This window comes from Balaenoptera musculus, chromosome 8 (assembly GCF_009873245.2).
Source record: "Balaenoptera musculus isolate JJ_BM4_2016_0621 chromosome 8, mBalMus1.pri.v3, whole genome shotgun sequence".
NCBI lineage: Eukaryota > Metazoa > Chordata > Mammalia > Artiodactyla > Balaenopteridae > Balaenoptera > Balaenoptera musculus.
This window is the reverse complement of record NC_045792.1, coordinates 12,567,774-12,587,118: the sequence shown is the minus strand read 5'-3', so window position 1 is coordinate 12,587,118 and position 19,345 is coordinate 12,567,774. Positions and strand designations below refer to the sequence as shown.

The window sequence follows — 19,345 nt, the reverse complement described above, 5'->3', positions numbered from 1 at the left end:
TGTGCGCTCCGTCCTCCCAGCCAGCAGGTGCCCCTAGACCACCGGCTCCTCCTCTGCAGCCGTCAGAGCCTCGTCCTCTCTCCCTCTTTGCGCTGCTTCCTGATCCCAGGATCCGGGCCCTGAGCTCCGGGGCCGAGGTTCCCGAGGCTTCCCGAGGCTTCCCGGGGCTCTCGGCCAGGTAACTGCGCAGCGGGGACCGCCCGGCTCCCGAGGCCGGGCTGGGCTCCGGACGTGGATGGCCCGGCCTGCGCGGTCCGCTGCGGGGGAAGGAAGAGGGCAGATGGCCTGGCCTGGCCTCTGAGGGGAGGGGGGGGTTCCTCCTGCCTTTGGGCGCCGGCGCGGGCGCCGGGTGGGATGCTGGCATAGCGGTCCGGCTCAGGTGCGCCCAAGCCGGGTGTGACCACAGTGTAGGTAGGCGCGTCCGGGGGAGATGCGCTCGCGGTGCCTGCCAGGCGCCGAGGTTGCTGCTCGCTCCAGCCACGCCTGCTCCGAGGCCCAGGGCCAGGTGGGCCCGCCCAGCGCTCCTCCTCCCGAATCTGACCCTGGACCGGGAGGAGCAAGGACAGGAGCCTTGGAATTCTGAGCTGGAACGGCCATCGGCCATCTAAATACCCTGTCATTCTTTCACCCAAGAGTGAGAAGCCGAAACGCGGAGATGGAGTGACTTTCCCAAGGTCACAGAGTTGTATCTGCCATTTATAAATGTCTATTCTTTGTTTGTAAATGGGCTACCGTGTCCTCTGTTCTGCCAGGGAATTAGGATTCAGGGAAGAGGACTCTAAAAATACTAATCGGCATATCCAAATGAGCTGATCCGCATTACTGGCTGGTGACCCTGGCCTTTAAAAGGAAGTGAGAGAGGACAGTTCTTTTCACTCTGGGTCCTTTGTACTTCTGGCCCTTGCTCTGAAAATTGGCCTGGATGTTTTACGAAATTATCTCAGAACTCCTTGTCAGAACTGGGCCGGATCATAGAGTTATTTTCAATCCTTTTTTCTTTCCTTTCTTCTCTCTCTCTTTTTTTTTTTTTTTAAACTGAGGCTCAAGAGGTGAAAGTGATTGCTCACACTCTTTTGGCTATTTAGGGGCAGAGACAGAACTGGAACTCAGGTCAATGACTGACAACTGCTGTTTTCTAATCTGATTTCAGAGGAAAGCTGTACAGCACTTGACCTTCATAAAGCCCTCTCTGGATAGCATTCTTGGGAGTGGCTTGTGTATTGAAGTGTGTTGGTCCACAGATACTATTTCACTTGTCAGAATAGGGTTAAGCAATAAGTGTAGCCATGCAGAAAATTCCTGCTGAGATGAGACAGATATCTGAAATGTTTTTTACTTTTTTATTTGTACTTTCAATAGAGGAGCTAATGAATATTAATAAGGACATCTTGGTTATTTTCAGATTTTAGTCCTATCTGACTATATTGACTCCATTACACTCATTCTTGTCCTGAAACATTTATCACCAGTAAAAATTTCAGTCAGTGGCTTTCTGACTTTGTTCCATTTTTAACTAAATAATTGTCTTAAAGATATTTTTATATCTTAACAAAAACTCCCCCCTTGTACCTCAAAATCCTGCTTCCCCTTTGGTCAATCTTTGAGTTGGATTTCAGAACTGAATAGAACTAGGAGTTTATTTTTTTTCCCTTCCAAACTATTTAGGTCTTTGTTTAGTTCTGTCTTTAGGTTTACCTCAAGTTTTGATTTTGACTGATAAACCCATGATCCAAACCCAGACTTCAGTTGACTTTAGTATCAGCTTAAAACCACGTTAAACTGCCATGTGTCATATGACTTCTAGCAGAGACCACAAATGGTGGAGGTTTTTTTCCGTGAGGGCTTCTTATTGAGATTTTTGAAATATGAACACATTATCTAATACACATATTGAATTACTTGTGTATTGTAGTCCAAGGTCAGTCATCACTGGGAGGTTATTGACATTTACTCATCATAACAACATATACCATATTAGACCATCTGCTAACTCAGAATGCAGTTCCTGCTTTTCGGTTTACAGTTTTGACCAGTTATCTCTAAGGAACACGCAATCAGAAATACAGCCACGCTTCAGTAGAAGATTCTTGGCTCTGTAGATAAGGAAAAAGTGTTTCCGGGAAGGCAATATTTTTGTACTGTCTTAGAGTAGAAATGAAGGTGTATACACAAAATGACCCAATGCTGTTTTCTTAGGGTGCATCCTTTGTTTTTCTGGTTTTGGTCTTTTCATCGTAGGATGGCCTTAGCTCTGTGTCTGCAGGCGCTGTGCAGCCTGGGGGGCTGGCTCTCGCTCTACATTTCTTTCTGTCGCCTGAATAATCACCGAAGCTATGAGTGGAGCTGCCGGCTGGTTACGTTCACCCACGGAGTCCTCTCGATAGGTCTCTCAGCTTATATTGGCTTCATTGATGGCCCTTGGCCTTTTACCCACCCAGGTAGGTGGGAGACATTAGAGAGTTTTCCCTTAGGAATTTATGATTTGGGGGTAGTCTTAGAAGGATGGGACTTCTACACAGAATTTGTATAATACTGAAGAATATTGAAGAATAATTACTATTATAATGTGCTTTGGGAGTCTCCATTCATCTTCATTGTTAATGCTGATATTGTATGTGTCACCTAGTGTTTCTGCTTTTCATAACTCTCTATTTTTAAAACAAATCTTAATTGCTTTTTACAATTTAATCGATCAAAATGTATAAATCATAAAGCTAATATCAACATCTACCACCAGCCCCAAACAGACACTAATGGACTGCATTATACATACTTTTTGGTAACCTGCAATTTTTACTTGATTGTATATTCAAAGGACATCATCTTTCCATGTCTATGTATATAGATCTTCCTTATCCTTTTCAGTTGTTATATAATATTGTGTTGTATGCATTTACTATCTTTTATTTAACCAATGCCTCATTATTTGGGGGCAGCTATATTAATTTTTAAACTGCTAGATGTACTGATACAAGTGTTACTTCCTTAGAATACAAAACCTATATCCCCTTGAATTAGTTTGCTGGGGCTGTTATAACAAAATACTACAGACTGCGTAGCTTAAACAACAGAGATTGATTTTCTCACAATTCTGGATGCTAGAAGTCCAAGATCAAGGTGTTGGTGTGTTTGATTTCTTCTGAGGCTTTGCTCCTTTGCGTGCAGAGAGCTGCCTTCTTGCTGTGTCTTCACATGGTCTTTCCTTTGTGCCTGTCTACGTCCTAATGTCCTTGTTTTATACGAACACTACCCTAACATCCCTATTTTAACTTAATTACCTCTTCAAAGGCCCTATCTCCACATATAGTCACATTTTGAGGTACTGGAGTTTAGGGCTTCAACATACGAATTTTGGAGGGACATAATTCAGTCCATAAGTCCTCTAGAATATGATTTTTTTTTAATTCCTTAGATTCTTTCTTTTTATAATTTCTTTAGATTGCCATATTGAGCTTCTGAATTTTCCCCCAAACTGTCAAACTGATAGGAAGCAACTCTTAAGCTTTATATTTTATATGGAGGCTCTTAATGGATTCAGACATGTCAGGTCCTTGCACCCTATGTTCTTGGACATGGGAACATACTAACTTTTGGGGTTCTCTCCAGAGTCCACTTTCAAGACGAGTTAAGGCCACCAATGTCCAATAATCTAACCCATTAAGCTAAGAAATTAATCTGGCATTTGGGACAGAATAACTTTTCCATTATGGTTTATTACAGGATATTGAATATAGTTCCCTGTGCTATACAGTAGGACCTTGTTGTTTGTCCATTCTATATATAATAGTTAGCATCTGCTGCTAGTGGGAGAGAATAACTAAAAGAGTCTAGAAACAGAGCTTTAGCTGGTTAAGAAAAAGAAGACAAGAAAGAGACTGTGTAGGATTTTAATTGAAAGAACAAAATAACTGGATTTTATGCTGCTACACAGAGAGGACGCTGAGATAATTGCTGGTGCTTAAATCACTCATTGAGATCTGGTGCATCAGAACAGCATTTCCTGGGCCCTGTAACATTGGTTTGATAAAGACCAAAGTTTTAGATTTTAGTGTTTTGGTTTTTTTTTTTTTTTTTTGGTTGCCTTTAAAAAGCATGTGCCTGCAATTGTTTTTGTTTTCAGTGATTCAGAAAAGTTTGAGAAAGAGCAACACAGGATCTCTGTGTAAGGTAGCACAATTCCCAGCCACTCAATTTGCTTCTGTCTTGGTTTATTTCAGGCTCACCCAATACACCTCTCCAAGTGCACGTTCTGTGTCTCACCTTGGGCTACTTCATCTTCGACTTGGGCTGGTGCATCTACTTCCAGTCTGAGGGGGCCCTGATGCTGGCTCACCACACACTGAGTATCTTGGGCATCATCATGGCCCTGGTGCTTGGAGAGTCAGGCACAGAGGTCAACGCAGTCCTCTTTGGAAGCGAGATTACCAATCCCTTGCTACAGATGCGCTGGTTTCTTCGTGAAACAGGCCATTACCATAGTTTCACTGGAGATGTGGTGGATTTCCTCTTTGCAGCTCTGTTCACTGGAGTGAGGATTGGTGTAGGAGCTCACCTCCTCTTCTGTGAAATGGTCTCACCCAAGCCCAAGTGGTTTGTGAAGGTTGGGGGAGTTGCGATGTATGCTGTGTCTTGGTGTTTCATGTTTAGCATCTGGCGTTTTGCATGGAGGAAAAGCAGCAAGAAGTACCACACCTGGAGAAGCAGGCGGAGTGAGGAGCGGCAGCTAAAACACAATGGACATCTCAAGACGCACTAGCCAAGGCTTGCTCCAGACAATGGATTGGGTTAAGTCAGCCACGGGAACCAGGTTGGAGACATGGCTGTTACAGAATCCTGCTTATGACAAACTTAGGTTTCAAAAAAGGGCTAAATTTATCCATCCGTTTGGTCAGTCTTGGAGCGGAACACATCCCAGTATTAAAACACTAACTTCTGCAGCTGCGTAGTTGTAGAAAGTGAGACTACCGGCAGTAGTTGTAAGTCAGATCTGTGAGGTGAGCATACTGCATTCCTTTTAAGTTGTGGTGACCCTGGCTCCTTTGTCCCTGGGAGGCTTGATGATCAGACAGCCTAGAAAGGAACTCAAAAAGCATTAGTGCTGTTTCTTCCTTACTCCTTTGAGAAGTGACTCCTTCAACAAATATTTATTCCTACTTTCTGTGTAGCAGCTTAAAGAAATGCACCTCATTTCCTATAAAGTGAGGAACTTTCAGGAAGATACATGCCTTTGGCATTCTGAGCATTGGATCAGGAAATTGAATGGGGGGACAGAAGGATGAGAGAAGGATGTGGGTGAAACCGTGACGGTGGTGGGGGCTACTTACTGAGCCTCCCTATACCATATACTTGGTATATACCATAAAGGACTCCCTGTACTTGGGAGTCCCAAGATCACCCTCAGGCTTGGTGCTTCGCTAAGAGGACTCACAGGACTCAGCACGTAGTTGTACTTAGAGCTTTGATTTATTACAGCAAAAGGATACAACGAAAGATCAGCCAAGGGAAAAGGCACCTGGAGCAGAGTACAGGGGAAACCAGGCCCAAGCTTCCAGAGCCCTCTCCCAGTGGAATCACGCAGGATGTGCTTAATTCCCCTAGCAACGATTTATTCACAATATGTGTGAAATGTCTAGAAGGAAGCTTGTTAGAGACTAAGTACCCAAGGTTTTTTTTTTTTTTTTTTTTTTTTTTTTATTATTATTATTTTTTTTTAAATTTTATAGCTACTTTATTTATTTATTTATTATTTATTTTTGGCTGTGTTGGGTCTTCGGTTCGTGCGAGGGCTTTCTCTAGTTGCGGCAAGCGGGGGCCACTCTTCATCGCGGTGCGGGGACCGCTCTTCATCGCGGTGCGCGGGCCTCTCACTATCGCGGCCCCTCCCGTTGCGGGGCACAGGCTCCAGACGCGCAGGCTCAGTAGTTGTGGCTCACGGGCCCAGCTGCTCCGTGGCATGTGGGACCCCCCCAGACCAGGGCTCGAACCCGTGTCCCCTGCATTAGCAGGCAGACTCTCAACCACTGCGCCACCAGGGAAGCCCAGTACCCAAGGTTTTAATGGGGGGGCCTGGTCATGTAGGCAGCCTTTTCCTGACTCCCAGAAGGAAAGGAGGTTTTCACCATGAACCACATTGTTTGTACAAACAGTTTAGAGCCAGTGAGCCAGTCTCATCAGTTCATGTGGGAACCTTCCCAATGAAATCTAAGTCTTCAGATGTCAGCCAAGGGCCAACCTTGCAAACAGCCCTTTCCAGGCCTACTATATTAACTCTTTTCTGCACAAAAACCATAGAGCTAGAGCTTTGGATGAGAGATGAATGAGGTGTGGGCAGATTTACCGGGTCCTGTTGTACGGGTTCTGCCCTACCAGGAAAACTCTGCCAGTTCTCAGGGCTTTTGTGCATTAATCTCCTAGGCATGAGAGGCTGTGACTGAATTCCATAGGGATTTACCATGTGGATTCCACTGGGCTTGAGATGCCAGTTCAGGTTTCAGCTCTGCTATACATACTGCAAACCAGAACCGAAGACCAAATGTCCTGGCCTCAGGGTGATGAGGCTATTTTTTTTTCCATTTCAGATACATTACCTGTTCATCCTGTTAACTACTTTTTCTCTGGAAAAGGTGCCACTCTCTCTGGATAATATATTATGACAAGGCCCGTGTTGGAAGGAAAAAATATTTCTTAATCAATAGTCTCTCAGCTAGGAAAAGCAAGAACGTAAGTGTAGAAGGGCTTAGGAATCGAGAATTCTTCGGTTCTTTGAACTAATTTGGCTACTCACCTGCCAGATCATTTGGGCAGGTCACTTGTTTACTCTGCTTCAGTTTAAACCCCATTGTCAATTAAGGAAATACCCCATTGTGAATTTCACAGAGACATTAGGTGGTGTTTTATTAATGCAGGTCTTTAATGTAGAGCTTTTATGGGAAAAAAAGGAAGTTTTATGTATTTGTTTGTTTGTTGTTTATTTATTCATTTGATTGTGTTGTTGAGACCAGTGGTGAGCGAGTAGCTCAGCTGATGAGCAAGGGTATGGGAATGTTGAAGTCAGGGCTGGACGTGAGTAGGAAGTACCAGCCCATTCGATGGTAATCCTAGCCTAATGAGTGGTCTTGAAGATGGACGTCATTGTCCAGGCATGACCAAGTGGTTGGAACTGCATGAGGTCATCATTGCTCTGGGAAAAGCGGCTTTAAAGGCATGTTAACCGTGGGTCTTTTAAAATGACTGTCTTCTGGTTAAGGGGATTTGCTGGACATGAGAATAATCTGACAGTAGCATCTCTATCTCTTTTTTTCTATGATCAGTGTCCCTGAAATGCTGGTTAGCTTCTTTCCAACAAAATTGTGGTCCAAGTAGGATGCTGGGGAATGCTGATTTTAGCAAAAGCCTAGTTAGAAAAAAAAAAGAGTGGCTTGGCACAAAAGAAAAAAAAAAAAAAAGAAAAGGAAAAAGCCGTCTCTTGAGTTTTGGCACAGTGCAAGCCGTCCCATACCAGACAAATGAATAGACTTAATCTGGTACCATTCTTTTCTCCTTCCACCTCAGAAGTGAAGGGATTGCAGACCTTGCTCTTTTAGGGGAAAGTACTTAGGTTTCTTGAATTTCCTGAAACCTACCTAGTGATAAGGGAAGGCGAATCCCTCATTTCAGCTTTTCTTGCTGTTGTAGCTGATAACTCTGAAGGAAACTCGCTGAGAGAAAAATGTGAAATGAAGGTGACTCAGCAGTTAAGATGCTGAGTCAGTACATGAGAGGTACATGAAGGGCTAATTCACATGTGGTATGGTTGGACACATGAAGTACTCATTTGCATTTAGATTACTATGTAATAGTCATTAACACTGCTCAAGAAGGATTTCTATTTCAGTGAGATTTGTACTAAATTTTATAAAAATAAACAACTTTTTATCAACCCAGAGTCTGGCTTGATGTCTTTGTTCTGGTTCTGCCAGAAGCTTAAAAAAAAAAGGCTTTTGGCCTGTAGAAATGTTGACCCATATTTATACTTATCGGTAAAATACTTCGTAGCTGTTCTTATCCACCATTCCTAATACTGCTTACTTTTTGAGGCAACAGTCTACATACAGAAAACAGTTTGCCAAAAGAAGGAGGAAGAACTTAATTTCTTTCTTATTTTGCCACCTGTTTGAGCAGTTGCCTTGAGAATGATGATGTCCAGTTGGGTCCACAAAGACAGGCCCTTCGGCTGTCCTCAGGCTCTGCTTCCCATCCCTGGAACAGTGTTAGACACATAGTAGGTGCTCAATAAGCAGGTTGAAAGAATGGATGAAGGCATGAGGATGTAGTTTAGAATTATCCCCCACTGGAAAACGTTCTCAAAGAGCATGCGCAGTGGATGGTGTCACCAATGTCATTTTTCTAGGTAAAGGACTAATGTCCCTGGGGCGTGTGTTCTGCCTAAATTGGTGTGACTCTTCTAAAGGTATTCTATACACAGACTTAAAACAGTCTAGAGCTATCAACGGCTGTAAAGAGGCTTTCAGGGACATTTTTTACCATTAGAGCTTTGTGCCTGAATATAGAGATTTTCATCATTAAAAAAAATAGCTCTGGAGTGAATAACCACTGACATAATTAAATCCTTTGCTTACCATCTTCTGAAGCTTTCCCACAGCAAATGCCCTCTTTGCTCACAGCTAGAACTTTGGGTCTGTTTAAGTTTGGAAAGATCTTGAAAGCAGCCTGCCAAGAGGTTTTGTATGCAAGGAAGAGAAGGTGAATTAGGAAACTTTCCCAGTTTGTTTTATTCCTGAAGCTCGTGTAGTGAGGCATTCTTGAAGAGAAGAGGGGAACTCATTTTTTAAGTGCATGATTTGATGAGTCATTGGGTCCAATTAATTTGATACCCACACTATAAAATTATTAGAATAGGGCCAAAAAGATATTTAGTATGTCTAAGAAAGACAAACGTTTGAGGATAAGGTTTGCATTTTGGTCATTTTTTATAGATTGATGGAGCTCTTTGCAGTTACATATAGAAAATGTGCAATTATGAGTTTTCAGGATAGAATTATCATGCTAGGGTACACCAGCAGGTGGCAATGTGTCCTGGTCTGATCATTAGAAGTGGCTTGGAACCCTAATCTGCTTCTATTCTTTCCCAAAATAAACATTACAAAATTAGCTGGCTGTGCGCTGAACTTAAAAAAAAAAAAAAAAAAAAAAAAAATCAAGCAATAAAGAGTCATCTTTGGCCTCTGTTTATCTTTTTCTTTTTTTTACCCGTTCTAACGTCAGCCTTAGCTCATGCATCTATTCAGGGATAATGATCCTTTTATGCACTGTTGCGGATTGACTTTTAGAAACAGCATTGTTAAGAAGTAATTGTTTCCCCTCTCCTCGTCCACTGTTTGTTAGATTTGCTTTGCCACTTGATTTCCACAAAGAGGCTAAAGACCCTTACCCATCGATACAGGTTTGAACTCAAAAGTCTGAAAATAGTTGGATAAAGAGACAGCCACTTCAGATGTTTGCAGGCGGAATTGAAGAAATACATTATACATGGTACTTGAATCGCTGTAATCTGCATTATGCAATCATAAAACTGGACGGTTATACTAAATCTATCTACCCAGTAGGAAAAAAATATTATTTGGGAACCCTTCAAAGAGAACTGTAATGCTATTTACTGGATAAATATATTTTATTTTCTGCTCCCATTTCTTTCCACAACAAGCTTGTTAGGTCGCTGTGGAAAGCACCATGCTTGCTCAATTTGGCAAATAATACATATCATTTTGCCAAGGCAGAAGCAACCTAAAAGCAACATTATACGAAGAAATCCTGGCTCCAATTCCCCAGCCCTATACACCTCCATCCTCCAACCCTCTGCGTGCAGCCAAGACTGGTGCGCGGAGGCCCCTGCCCTGGGATGTGGCCAGCAGGTGCCCCAGGTGAGCGGCCAAGGCCAAAACCTCTCTTTGCTGGGGTTTGTTTCACAAGAGAGGAGTGGGGTCCGGCCACCCGGATCTGAGTTCGCTTCCATCGGTCAAAAGCAGTCTGTGCGTGTTATCGGAAAAGGAAAACAAGTATGCTCCCTTAAGGAATACAAGTTTCGAGGACAAGGGGGTGGGTAATTTCCAAAAAGCCTCTTATCCACAACTCCTCGGGATTGGGGGCGTGCTCTTTGGCGGTCTCAGGCGAAAGCCGAGTTGGTGCAAACTAGGCCCCAAAGTTCAGATCTCCGGCATTCCCAGGGTCCTGGGGACAACTGTGGGTTGGCGGGTGGAACTCCCAGAGCCAGACGGAACCCACCTCCCTCCGCCCCGCAGAACTACTTTTTCCGCTCCCTCCAACAAGACTGCGGCGGAGGCGTCCGCGCGGGGACGGCGCACACCCGCGGTCTGCGAGCGGAGGGCGGTACGCGGGACAGCGAGCGCGGGTCGCGCGGGCGGCGGGGGCGGCCCGGCACGCCGCGGAGGGATCCCGGGTGAGGCGGCTTCCCGAAGTCAGAGGGGAGGAGGCCAAAAAAGTCGACGGGGGAGGGGAAAAGAGAGCTCGCGCTGGATGCGGCCGGGGCCGGGAAGTCAGAACCGGAACCGGAACCCGTGCGCGCGCCTGCGATTGTCGCGCGGCCCCCACCGCCGGCGGCCTCCTCTGCCCGCCGCGCGCGCTCCCGTGAGGGCCCCAGGACCCGGCGAGCCGGCCCTGCGCTCCGAGTCGCCGCCGTCGCCGCCGGCCTCCGGCGCTGGTGCTTCGAGGCCGGGTCGGACGGGAACCTCCCGCCCCTCGCGGGAACCGCCGCCTACCGGCGCGTCGGGGAGGAGCCGCCGCCGCCGCCTGTGCAGACCGCGGAAGAGCCCGGGCCTCCGAAGGATGGGTAGCAGCCGGCGGAGCTGAGAGACCAGGTTCCTGTCACCTCCGGCTGCGGGACCCCCCCCCCCACCCCTTGCCCGGCACCCGCGCTTGTCCCGGCGCCCGGAGCCTGGTGGGGGCGACGAGGAGAACGAGCGGTGTCCCCCGGTCCGGGGCCATGGAGCCGCGCGCGCCTGGCGCGGGGCGGCCCGAGACGCGGCCGAGGCTGCGGCCAAGAGCGGCCGGCAGCCCCAGATAGACAGCGGAGCCCATCGGGCCCGGCCCGGCGCGGGGACTTTCAGGCCCCCAAGGCCGCGAGGAGGAGCCGACATCCAGCCCCGAGCGGATCCCACCCCGGCCTCGGAGGGACTCCCGGGCCGCCTTCCCCGAGGCTCGCCGACTTCCCTCCGTGACAAAGTTTTCTCCGGTGCTTTGCCGAGGAGGATCGCTCCCTAGCTCTAGAACTCGCCTGCTGGCGGACTTGCTCGGCTTGATTTGGGAGATAACTTGCCTCGCTCCCACTCACATCCCCTTTCCTTGACCACTTCCAGTCGGACGTTCTAGATGACTGAATGGAGTTTTGAGTTGGACTCTTGTGTCCCCTACGGAGTCGGGCCTGATCCCGGAGCGCTGGGGGTGGGGTGGAGGTGTTACTGTAAAATGCAAGTTGGATAAAAGGAGGACCTCTCGCCAAGGGCCCCAATGAGTGGCACACAGTCTACTATCACCGACAGGTTGGTATGAAGCTCCCCTTGCGCTTAGCCTCCCTGGATGGGGCCCGACCTAGCAGGAGGGTCAGTGATTGCTGATTGCCTCTGCCGAGTGAAGTTGACAGGCAGCGGACAGAGGGTTATTTCCGAGCTCTGCAATTAGTCTGGGGTTGCTGCCAAGTTACCCGGTTGATTGAATTTGGAAACGTAGTTTTGTTTTGTTTTTTCTGGAGAGAAACTTTTCTCCAGATTCTCGGAGGAGGGGTAGGTAAAGCCACGATTGTGTTTTTCTGCCCTTCGTGTGCATTAGGATTGTGTACTGATCTTGGAACCAGAGAGAGGAAGGTCATTTTGGGTGAAGGTCAGTGCCCCATGTCGGCTGGGGTATTGGTGCATCATCAGTTTTACTCCTGTCCTGTAGTTCTCTAGAGCCTGTTGCATTTTAGGACTTTCTGTTTGTGAACTTCACTCTGAGACTGTCGCATGATTTATGAATTTGATGTCCTTGAAGCATTGACTTGCACAGTGCTTATTATCTAATAGTTTTCCAGAATGTTGGAAGTACTAGTAAATCACAGGTTCCTGGTGGGAACAGTATCAGGGAACTGAAAAAGGGCGCGGGAACATCATGGGGCTTGATCTTAATTATGGCATTTTTAGGATTTCATATTCCAGAAACATTTGCATTTAAGGGGTGTAAAGCCTAAGCGAATTATGTAGTAGAAGCTGGCAGGTGGATTTGTTGAGTTGGGTGAGTCCTTTATAGTACTTAACTGTGTTGCTTGGTGGTGGTTGGTGAATTGAGCTAAACCATTTGTGGTTTCAGTGGAGTTCCCTTACTCTTAAGAGTTATTCTTTGGAATATTAGGTTAAGTGATAAAAGCGTGTTCCTTTACTACATTTTATTTCTCAGTTTAATTATGACATTGTATCCAGGTCCCAAGTTTCAGTCAGCTTTTTTTTTTTTGTCAACCTTCAAATTACATCATTTAAAAAAAAAATCAAATAACTGAAGTAAGGGGCCAAAGAAAGCACTTTGATGAGAAGTACAACAATAGTACTCCAGCAGAAAGTAGTTGAATTTCCTAATAAGAGAGTTTCACCCAATTGTAAGACTCATTTGTTGATTTTAAAAGGGCCAAATTCCATTGTCATACCATAACAGCTACTCCAGAAACAGAATTTCCTGTTCCTGTTGATGCTTTTCAGTATCACGTGAATGTTCACCTAAAAGATTCCATTAAATATTTAAACTATTTATTCTTTGTGTATTTTTTTACTGTGTTTAATTTTCAGCTTCTCTGAGAGTACACTTAACACGAGTAGCAACAATGCTTATCTTGATTTCTTCTAGTTATTCCCATTCCTTTTCCTTTCAGGGTGTTTTTTGCCTCTGAGAAATCACTTTCATGGGTGTGTGGGTAATTGTTTTCCTTGTTCATTCAATTCTTGCCTTCTCTGTTGACCCTGCAGACAAGTCTTATTAGGAACTAACGTGGTGTTGGTAGTTTTCATTGCAATAGTAGGGGTGTTTAATTTTGTAGAAACAGAACCTAGGGTCACTAGCTCATTCCGCATGAAAATCACCTAAAAGGCCCCAAGTAATGACGTTTCTTCTTTGCTTCTCAGAGATTTTCTTCCTCTTTCCATTATCTTGGAAATAAAATCTTGGGATTTGTATTCTTTTTATAACTTAGATGAGATAAAAATGTACAATAAGCATGAAATTAATTAATGCCTGTTTTTTGCCAGGCACTGTGCTAGGCACAAAGGATTACGAGATGAATATTCTAAGTATAAGATGAATCTGCAAATTGGTTTGGGTATTAATATTCTGCAATGAGTTCAGGTGCTGCCTGATTTCACATATTCTTTAAAAGAAGAAAGACTTTAAAAGCCACCTAATTTAATGTGCATTGCTGAGACAGTATAGATTTGTGTTTCTTTGGAATTTACTACTAGTTCCCCCCCACCACACACACACACAAGATTTATTCTTATGTGACCATTGCTTTTTCTTTAAACATATCTTATTCTGTAAATATCAAGCGTCCATTGGCTCTTAGGAGAGTAGTTGTCCCTGATTTGAACATAGGTTGGGGTGAAATCTGGAAGTACTGGTTTAGTGTTATTTCTGTGCCAGGATGCCTTAATAAAGTTATGGGTATAGAATAGTTCCTAGCTTCTTCTCAGCCTTACCTACCTCATCCTCTTTTCTCATTGTCTGACTCCAGTGCCCTGTAGGTATATTTTGCTGATTCTAGAGCTATTGGCAAATTAACAGTGCCTTTTTAAAGGTCCTTTCAAGTTTGAAGTACTGTATGTGGTGTGGCTTTGTTTTGTAGAGTGTGCTGACCCACCAGGCCAGCTGTGTCAGTTAGAGTTCTTTCATTGTGGTGCTTCTGACTACAGAGTCTGTCTGTCCTCAGTTGAAATCAGACTAGCTGGTTTTGGGCGTTGTTCTGTTTTGCAGTTTGTGGCAGGCGACACATGGCTGAACAAGATAAGAAGGGTTTTATTCTTGTGTTAGGGACGTGCTGAGGCTGGGATGGAATTCAACTATGTTTAGGCTCTGATTGGTTACTTTGGATACTCAGAACTCTGTTATATCCTGTTATTATTTTGCAGTTAAATTAACACATTTGTTTACTCCCATTTTTTTCCTCTTTATCCTCTACTCCTCAGGCTCTCCAGCCTCCCTTTTAAAGGCGTAGTTATCAATTTAAAACTCAAACTATGTGTTCATGGTAGCTACTGTTTTTATGTAGTGTATCTGAACTGTTAAAAAAAAAAAAAATCTAAGCAGCTTTTGAATACCATCCAGTGTCTTGCTTTGTAACTTCTTTGAGACCTGGAGACTATATTTTTCAATTTTTAGAACCAGTGCTTCAAAAGTGGTAGAAATATCTGATTGCTGCTGTTCAGTTTACACTGATTGCTGCATTCAGTCCTAAAATATATCCTAATTGTTTCTAATCCTCCTAGATGCTTGTGTCTCCCTGAGAGTTTAGGGGTCCTGTGGCAATTGGAATTTCTTCTGAGGGATATGAGGAGAGAATGCTTTTTCAACGGACTGAGTAAATTATTTCAGGCTATCTTCTAGAACAATGAGTTTTCAGGGACAATACAGGTGGGATTTTGTTATAAAGGTCTTTGTTGAAGTAAATGAACTTATGTCTTGTCTAGGACTTGTGGATTTTGTTGTTTTTGATTTATAAACAAAGGTTTTAAATATATTGGCTTTTTTTTTTTTTTTTTAGCACTGTAAGGTCAGCTTTAAGCTTGTTTAACTGAAGCAAATTTTTTGTTCTTTGTGTTTTTTGGTTTTTTTTGAAGCAAGTTTTTAAAATGAGTCTGGAAACCTGTGGCTTCATATGCATTTACCCAGTAATTAACGTTTTCATTCATGATACGTTTTCTGCCAACACTGCCATATAAGAATGCTTTTGGTTAAAAAACAAAACAAAAAAAATTCTGTGTGTGTGCTATTTTCAAGGCTGCTTGAGTCATCTGCAAGGTGAGATTATTTGTCACATTCACTTATAAAATCAGTCATTTGGTAAATACCAAATTGAAAGTGGGGACCTGGATCACAGTGCTAGCTTTGTATTCAATTTTATGTTGTCTTTTCTCCTAGTTGTTCGGTTTAAAATCCTGATTCATACAGGTATGCAGTAGTACATTCACTTGTACGCTTTTACACGAGTCAACATGTACAGTCCGAAGTAAATTTTTTTAAAAGTACAGAGCTATAGTCTTACAGATAAATGGCACATTTATAAGATGTTCATATGTATTCAGTGAGATGACAAGAGAAGCTTTATTTGAATCATTACAAAAGTATGTTAACCTGGTAATACCACTTAACACATTAGTGGCTTCCAGTTGTTAAAATGTAGCACGTAACATTGAGTTAACATGTACGATTTTTTTAAAATTTCAATTTAGGAAATGATATTTGAGGCATACATTGATGAAACCCATAAATGGTGGATTTTACATATTTTTCTGTGGAGCATTGTGATTCTAGGGAAAACAGTTGGAAAATCTTTGAGTAAACAAAATGTGATTGTCTCTTCTGAAAGCTGTCTAGAAGTGGGTATGAATTGCCTACCAAACTGATACGGGTTATAGAAGCAGCAGAATATATTAATGGTTTTCCAGAGGTAATTGGAGAAGCGCTTTTACATCATGGTTGTCTAACAAAGTTACTAGAAATGTTTCTTATCATATAATTGCTTATCTCCTAGAAATTGACCATGCCACATTTTCACAAACAGGGAGCTTAACTTCATTAAGTCTCAACCATTAAAACTTGGTTTGGATGATGTTTTAAAACTTCATTTGAAGACATGCTCCTTTTCCTTTTAATAATTAAGGATCTTCAAAATAGTGGTATTTGAACTGAAGTTTTAAAACCAGCAAAATTATAAATATTTTGTTTCCTTTTGTGTGAAATACCCTGATGTATGTAATGATATCCAGTAGTAGTGTAGTTCTTCAACTCAGCGTGAGGCAGATCATCGCTTACACTTTAGGCAACTCATAGCATTTAGGTCAAGATTATAAAACTGGAAAGGATAGACCCAAGATATGACCTAGATTTTCTGGCTCTCAAGTCCCCCACTTTTCATTTTAAATTATTGTCTTTCTATGTGTATTTTTTCTGTCCTACTTCTCTTGTAACTTTCCAAGCTGACTAAATCAGAGTTGGATTTTTCTCTTACAGGATGCTTTCTAGTACCTTATCCATTCTAATTTTAAGTATCTCTAGAGGATAAAGCTCTCGTCACTTCCTCAGGAGACTGAACAACAATCTGATAGATCTTGTAGTCAGGAAGTTTTTCCTGATCTTTAGCACAGACTTTTCTTTTAAGTTGTCCTGTTACTTGTATATACTTGCTGTACCAGGCTAAATAATGATCTCCTCCCATTTTATGTTTATGTGACTGTGAATGGTTCAGACAGTTATCCACCACCCTTTCCTTCCCCCACCCTTATTCTTAGCTTAGCCAAGTTGTATGTTCTGTTGATTCGTGTCCGAAAATCAACCTGTTCCTCTTAATATTCTGTTAACTTTTCTCCAACTGCTCTTCTAGCGCAAAATGATTTTTTTCTTTCGGCGCTGTCCTACTACAAAGTATGATATTCTATATTTTATGTTTACCCATATGCTAGAACAGCAAGTTCCAGTTTAGTTTTACTGTAATACAGGGGTCTTCAGTTTTCTCCAGGCATAGCCCAAAATTATGAGTAAAGAGATTCTCAAGATCATTTTAACTCAGTATTATTTTAGATAGTTTTTAGAATGGATGCGGGAGATGTCACCATCAAAAAAACAAACAAACAGGTTTATACAAACAGCATAATTAGCAAATCGACTAATTAAGCAATTACTCATGTTATAAAAGCCTTGTTTACGAAGTGATTCTTTCCAATATGAATGAGTGCCCCTAATGTAACCAGTGTTATCAATTATGTGTCAAAAGTGTAGCAAATAATAAGCCATCCTTGGTTGAAAATTCATCAGAAATGAAGATGAAACATCTCTGAACTTAGAAGTAAGTGAAGAGATGTGATTGTAGCTTTAAAGTAAAATATCTGTTACCATATGGTGAGATACATCTGTAAATTGTTATTCCTTTTTTTTTTTTTTGTGGTGGTTTTTCAGTCTTATCTTAAATTGTGTGTCATTTTTTCCATTGTTTGTACGTGTGTTGTTTTACTTTATTTTTTCGAGTTATTTCCACATATTGGTGAAAAGAAATAGACTTCAAATGCTTAGCAGTATTTTTCGAGTAAGATATACTGTTATTAATGTTGAAATAATGTTTTACTTTCTTACTGTATTTACAAGAATTGTTATTAATGATAAGTAACAGAAGGAAAAAGTGGGTACTTAAATTATTATAAGATATATACATATATAAGATTATAGAGCTTTTGAATGTTGTATTAGTAGACCTTTATCGTTGATACTTAGTTTAAAAGTATTTAAATAGATGTCTGTGTTCTTTTGTGTTTTGCTAGTGATTTTGTTTCCTCAAACTTTAGAATTTTGGAAACAGGCCAGATTTAGGGCATTTTACTTTCTCTACTTAGGATATCTAGAGTACCAAGATAGCCATATAAGAAAGAAGTTTATAAGAGAGTTTCTAACTCCCAAGACAAACCTACGAAGCTAGTACCAAGAATAATTTTCAGCTTTTTGATTTTGCAGAGGTAATACATGATGGTGCCAAAGGTCAGAGGCCTTGCCTAAATTGCATAAGAATGCATTACTGACTTTCAGTAAAAGGAGAAATATACTAAATTTTCCGTACTAAATTAACACGCACCAATGCAGCTGACAGTTTAGATTCATACCAAAACAGGATCTCTTACTAATTCAAGTGCTGAATCCTGGTTTTTGAGATCACAGTCACATGATAGGCCTGGGTGGCTTCCCAGTGTTGAGAGAGAAGCAGGTCTAATGGCAGTGAAAAAGTAGATTTCTTGTCGTGGGACTGTGAGTAACAGTTCATGAAGAAATTGGAAATATGTAAGAAAACCTGGTGTAGTTAATGTTTACTCTTAGCCACTTGTCACACTGCTTTGTCTTTTGATGCCTATTGTAGGCATTTAAAGATATTGCTCTGAGACTACAGTTTTGGTTAAATATTACATTTAAATGCTGATCTTAGGTTCACACACTCGAGCTTAAGGAGGATTTTGCAGGTCTTCTGTGGATTCAGAAAATGTAGATTATTCTGTTGTTGAAAAACTGGAGACTTCCTCAGCGTCTGAATAAATTATATGTGAAATTGACCATACAAGGCAGAAGGTGGCTATGTCTTGTCCAGAAGAGTAACAAGTCCCCCAAATACACTTATGTACTTAAATGCATATGATACCTTGTGAAGGTGCTTAGACATATCTTTCCATAGATTTTAGATGGAAAACTCTGCCTGTGTTCCAGACACAAGCTGATCTGTTGTGGTTGTCCTGTACAGTCTCTGTGGTTTACTCAGGGGAAGTGGTTCTTGTGGGTAAAGGTCTGATCTTTTCAGAGATTGTTGGTGGCACATGCATTGTCAGCTTATTTCCTGTCTTTTTGGCTGTTTGGGCAAGACCTCCTCAGGGCAAGTACTGCTGAAGGGGTATTTAAATATTTTGTAGTGGCAGGATAGATGGTTATAATGCTGTATAATACTTAACTCTCAGGCGATACGAGGGTTAAATTAATGTTTGTAAAGTGCTTTGAGATCCTAAGATGAAAAGTGCGGACATGTCCCTAATCATATTTGCAGGTTATTGCTCAAATTTAAGTAAAAACATAGTCATGTAGTAAAGCATTAGTTTATTGGCCTTGAGACTTCTGTAACCATTCAAGTGTTGTTTAATCACCACAAGATGGTTAGAATTTTTTCCTTTTCTTTTTCCTTCTAATGCTTTTTAAAATAATTTTACCCTACATGGGTTAACTTAGTGGAGTAGATACCTTGTCTCTAGTTAAGGCTTGTGTATGGTTAAGGCTTATTCACAAAACTTAACACCTAGAGCGAGCTTCTTCACCAGCTTAATTGGCATACTAAAATAATGTAATTGAGAGAATTTCCTCTGAGATCGGTAGCTGCACCACCCATATACAAGACCCTATATTTGCTTTGCTGAAACCTTGGGATGAGCAAACTGATAGAATTGCATGTGTTATACTCCTAATTTTTAAAAATGTTGTTTTCGCAGTTAGCCTTTGCCACTTTAAATAATTAACAATGAATGTTTTATGGGAAGAAGTTTTCTTTAAAGCTAAATTGCAACTAATTTTCGAGTTC

The 19,345-nt window shown here is 42.3% G+C and overlaps 2 protein-coding genes across 6 annotated transcripts in view; both read left to right on the top strand.

Moving 5' to 3' along the window:
• Positions 1–7,899, top strand: TLCD5 (TLC domain containing 5). Of its 4 annotated transcripts, XM_036862678.1 has the most exons (4): positions 1–178; positions 2,239–2,438; positions 4,218–5,664; positions 6,051–7,899. In XM_036862678.1, the coding sequence occupies exons 2-3, from the start codon at positions 2,240–2,242 to the stop codon at positions 4,754–4,756; spliced, it is 738 nt and encodes a 245-aa protein (XP_036718573.1). In that variant the 5' UTR covers positions 1–178; position 2,239; the 3' UTR covers positions 4,757–5,664; positions 6,051–7,899. The 4 variants fall into 4 exon arrangements, with proteins under 4 accessions (XP_036718573.1, XP_036718574.1, XP_036718575.1 ...); XM_036862679.1 differs by lacking the exon at positions 2,239–2,438; XM_036862680.1 differs by lacking the exons at positions 1–178; positions 2,239–2,438 and adding an exon at positions 326–674.
• A 3,538-nt stretch (positions 7,900–11,437) lies between these two features.
• The window catches only part of ARHGEF12 (Rho guanine nucleotide exchange factor 12), a 144,491-nt gene continuing 136,583 nt past the window's right edge, over positions 11,438–19,345 (top strand). For both annotated transcript variants that reach the window (XM_036861860.1, XM_036861859.1), the window contains exon 1: positions 11,438–11,555. In XM_036861860.1, coding sequence (XP_036717755.1) covers positions 11,524–11,555 — 32 coding nt within the window. In that variant the 5' untranslated portion in view covers positions 11,438–11,523. The remainder of the gene's footprint in view (positions 11,556–19,345) is intronic.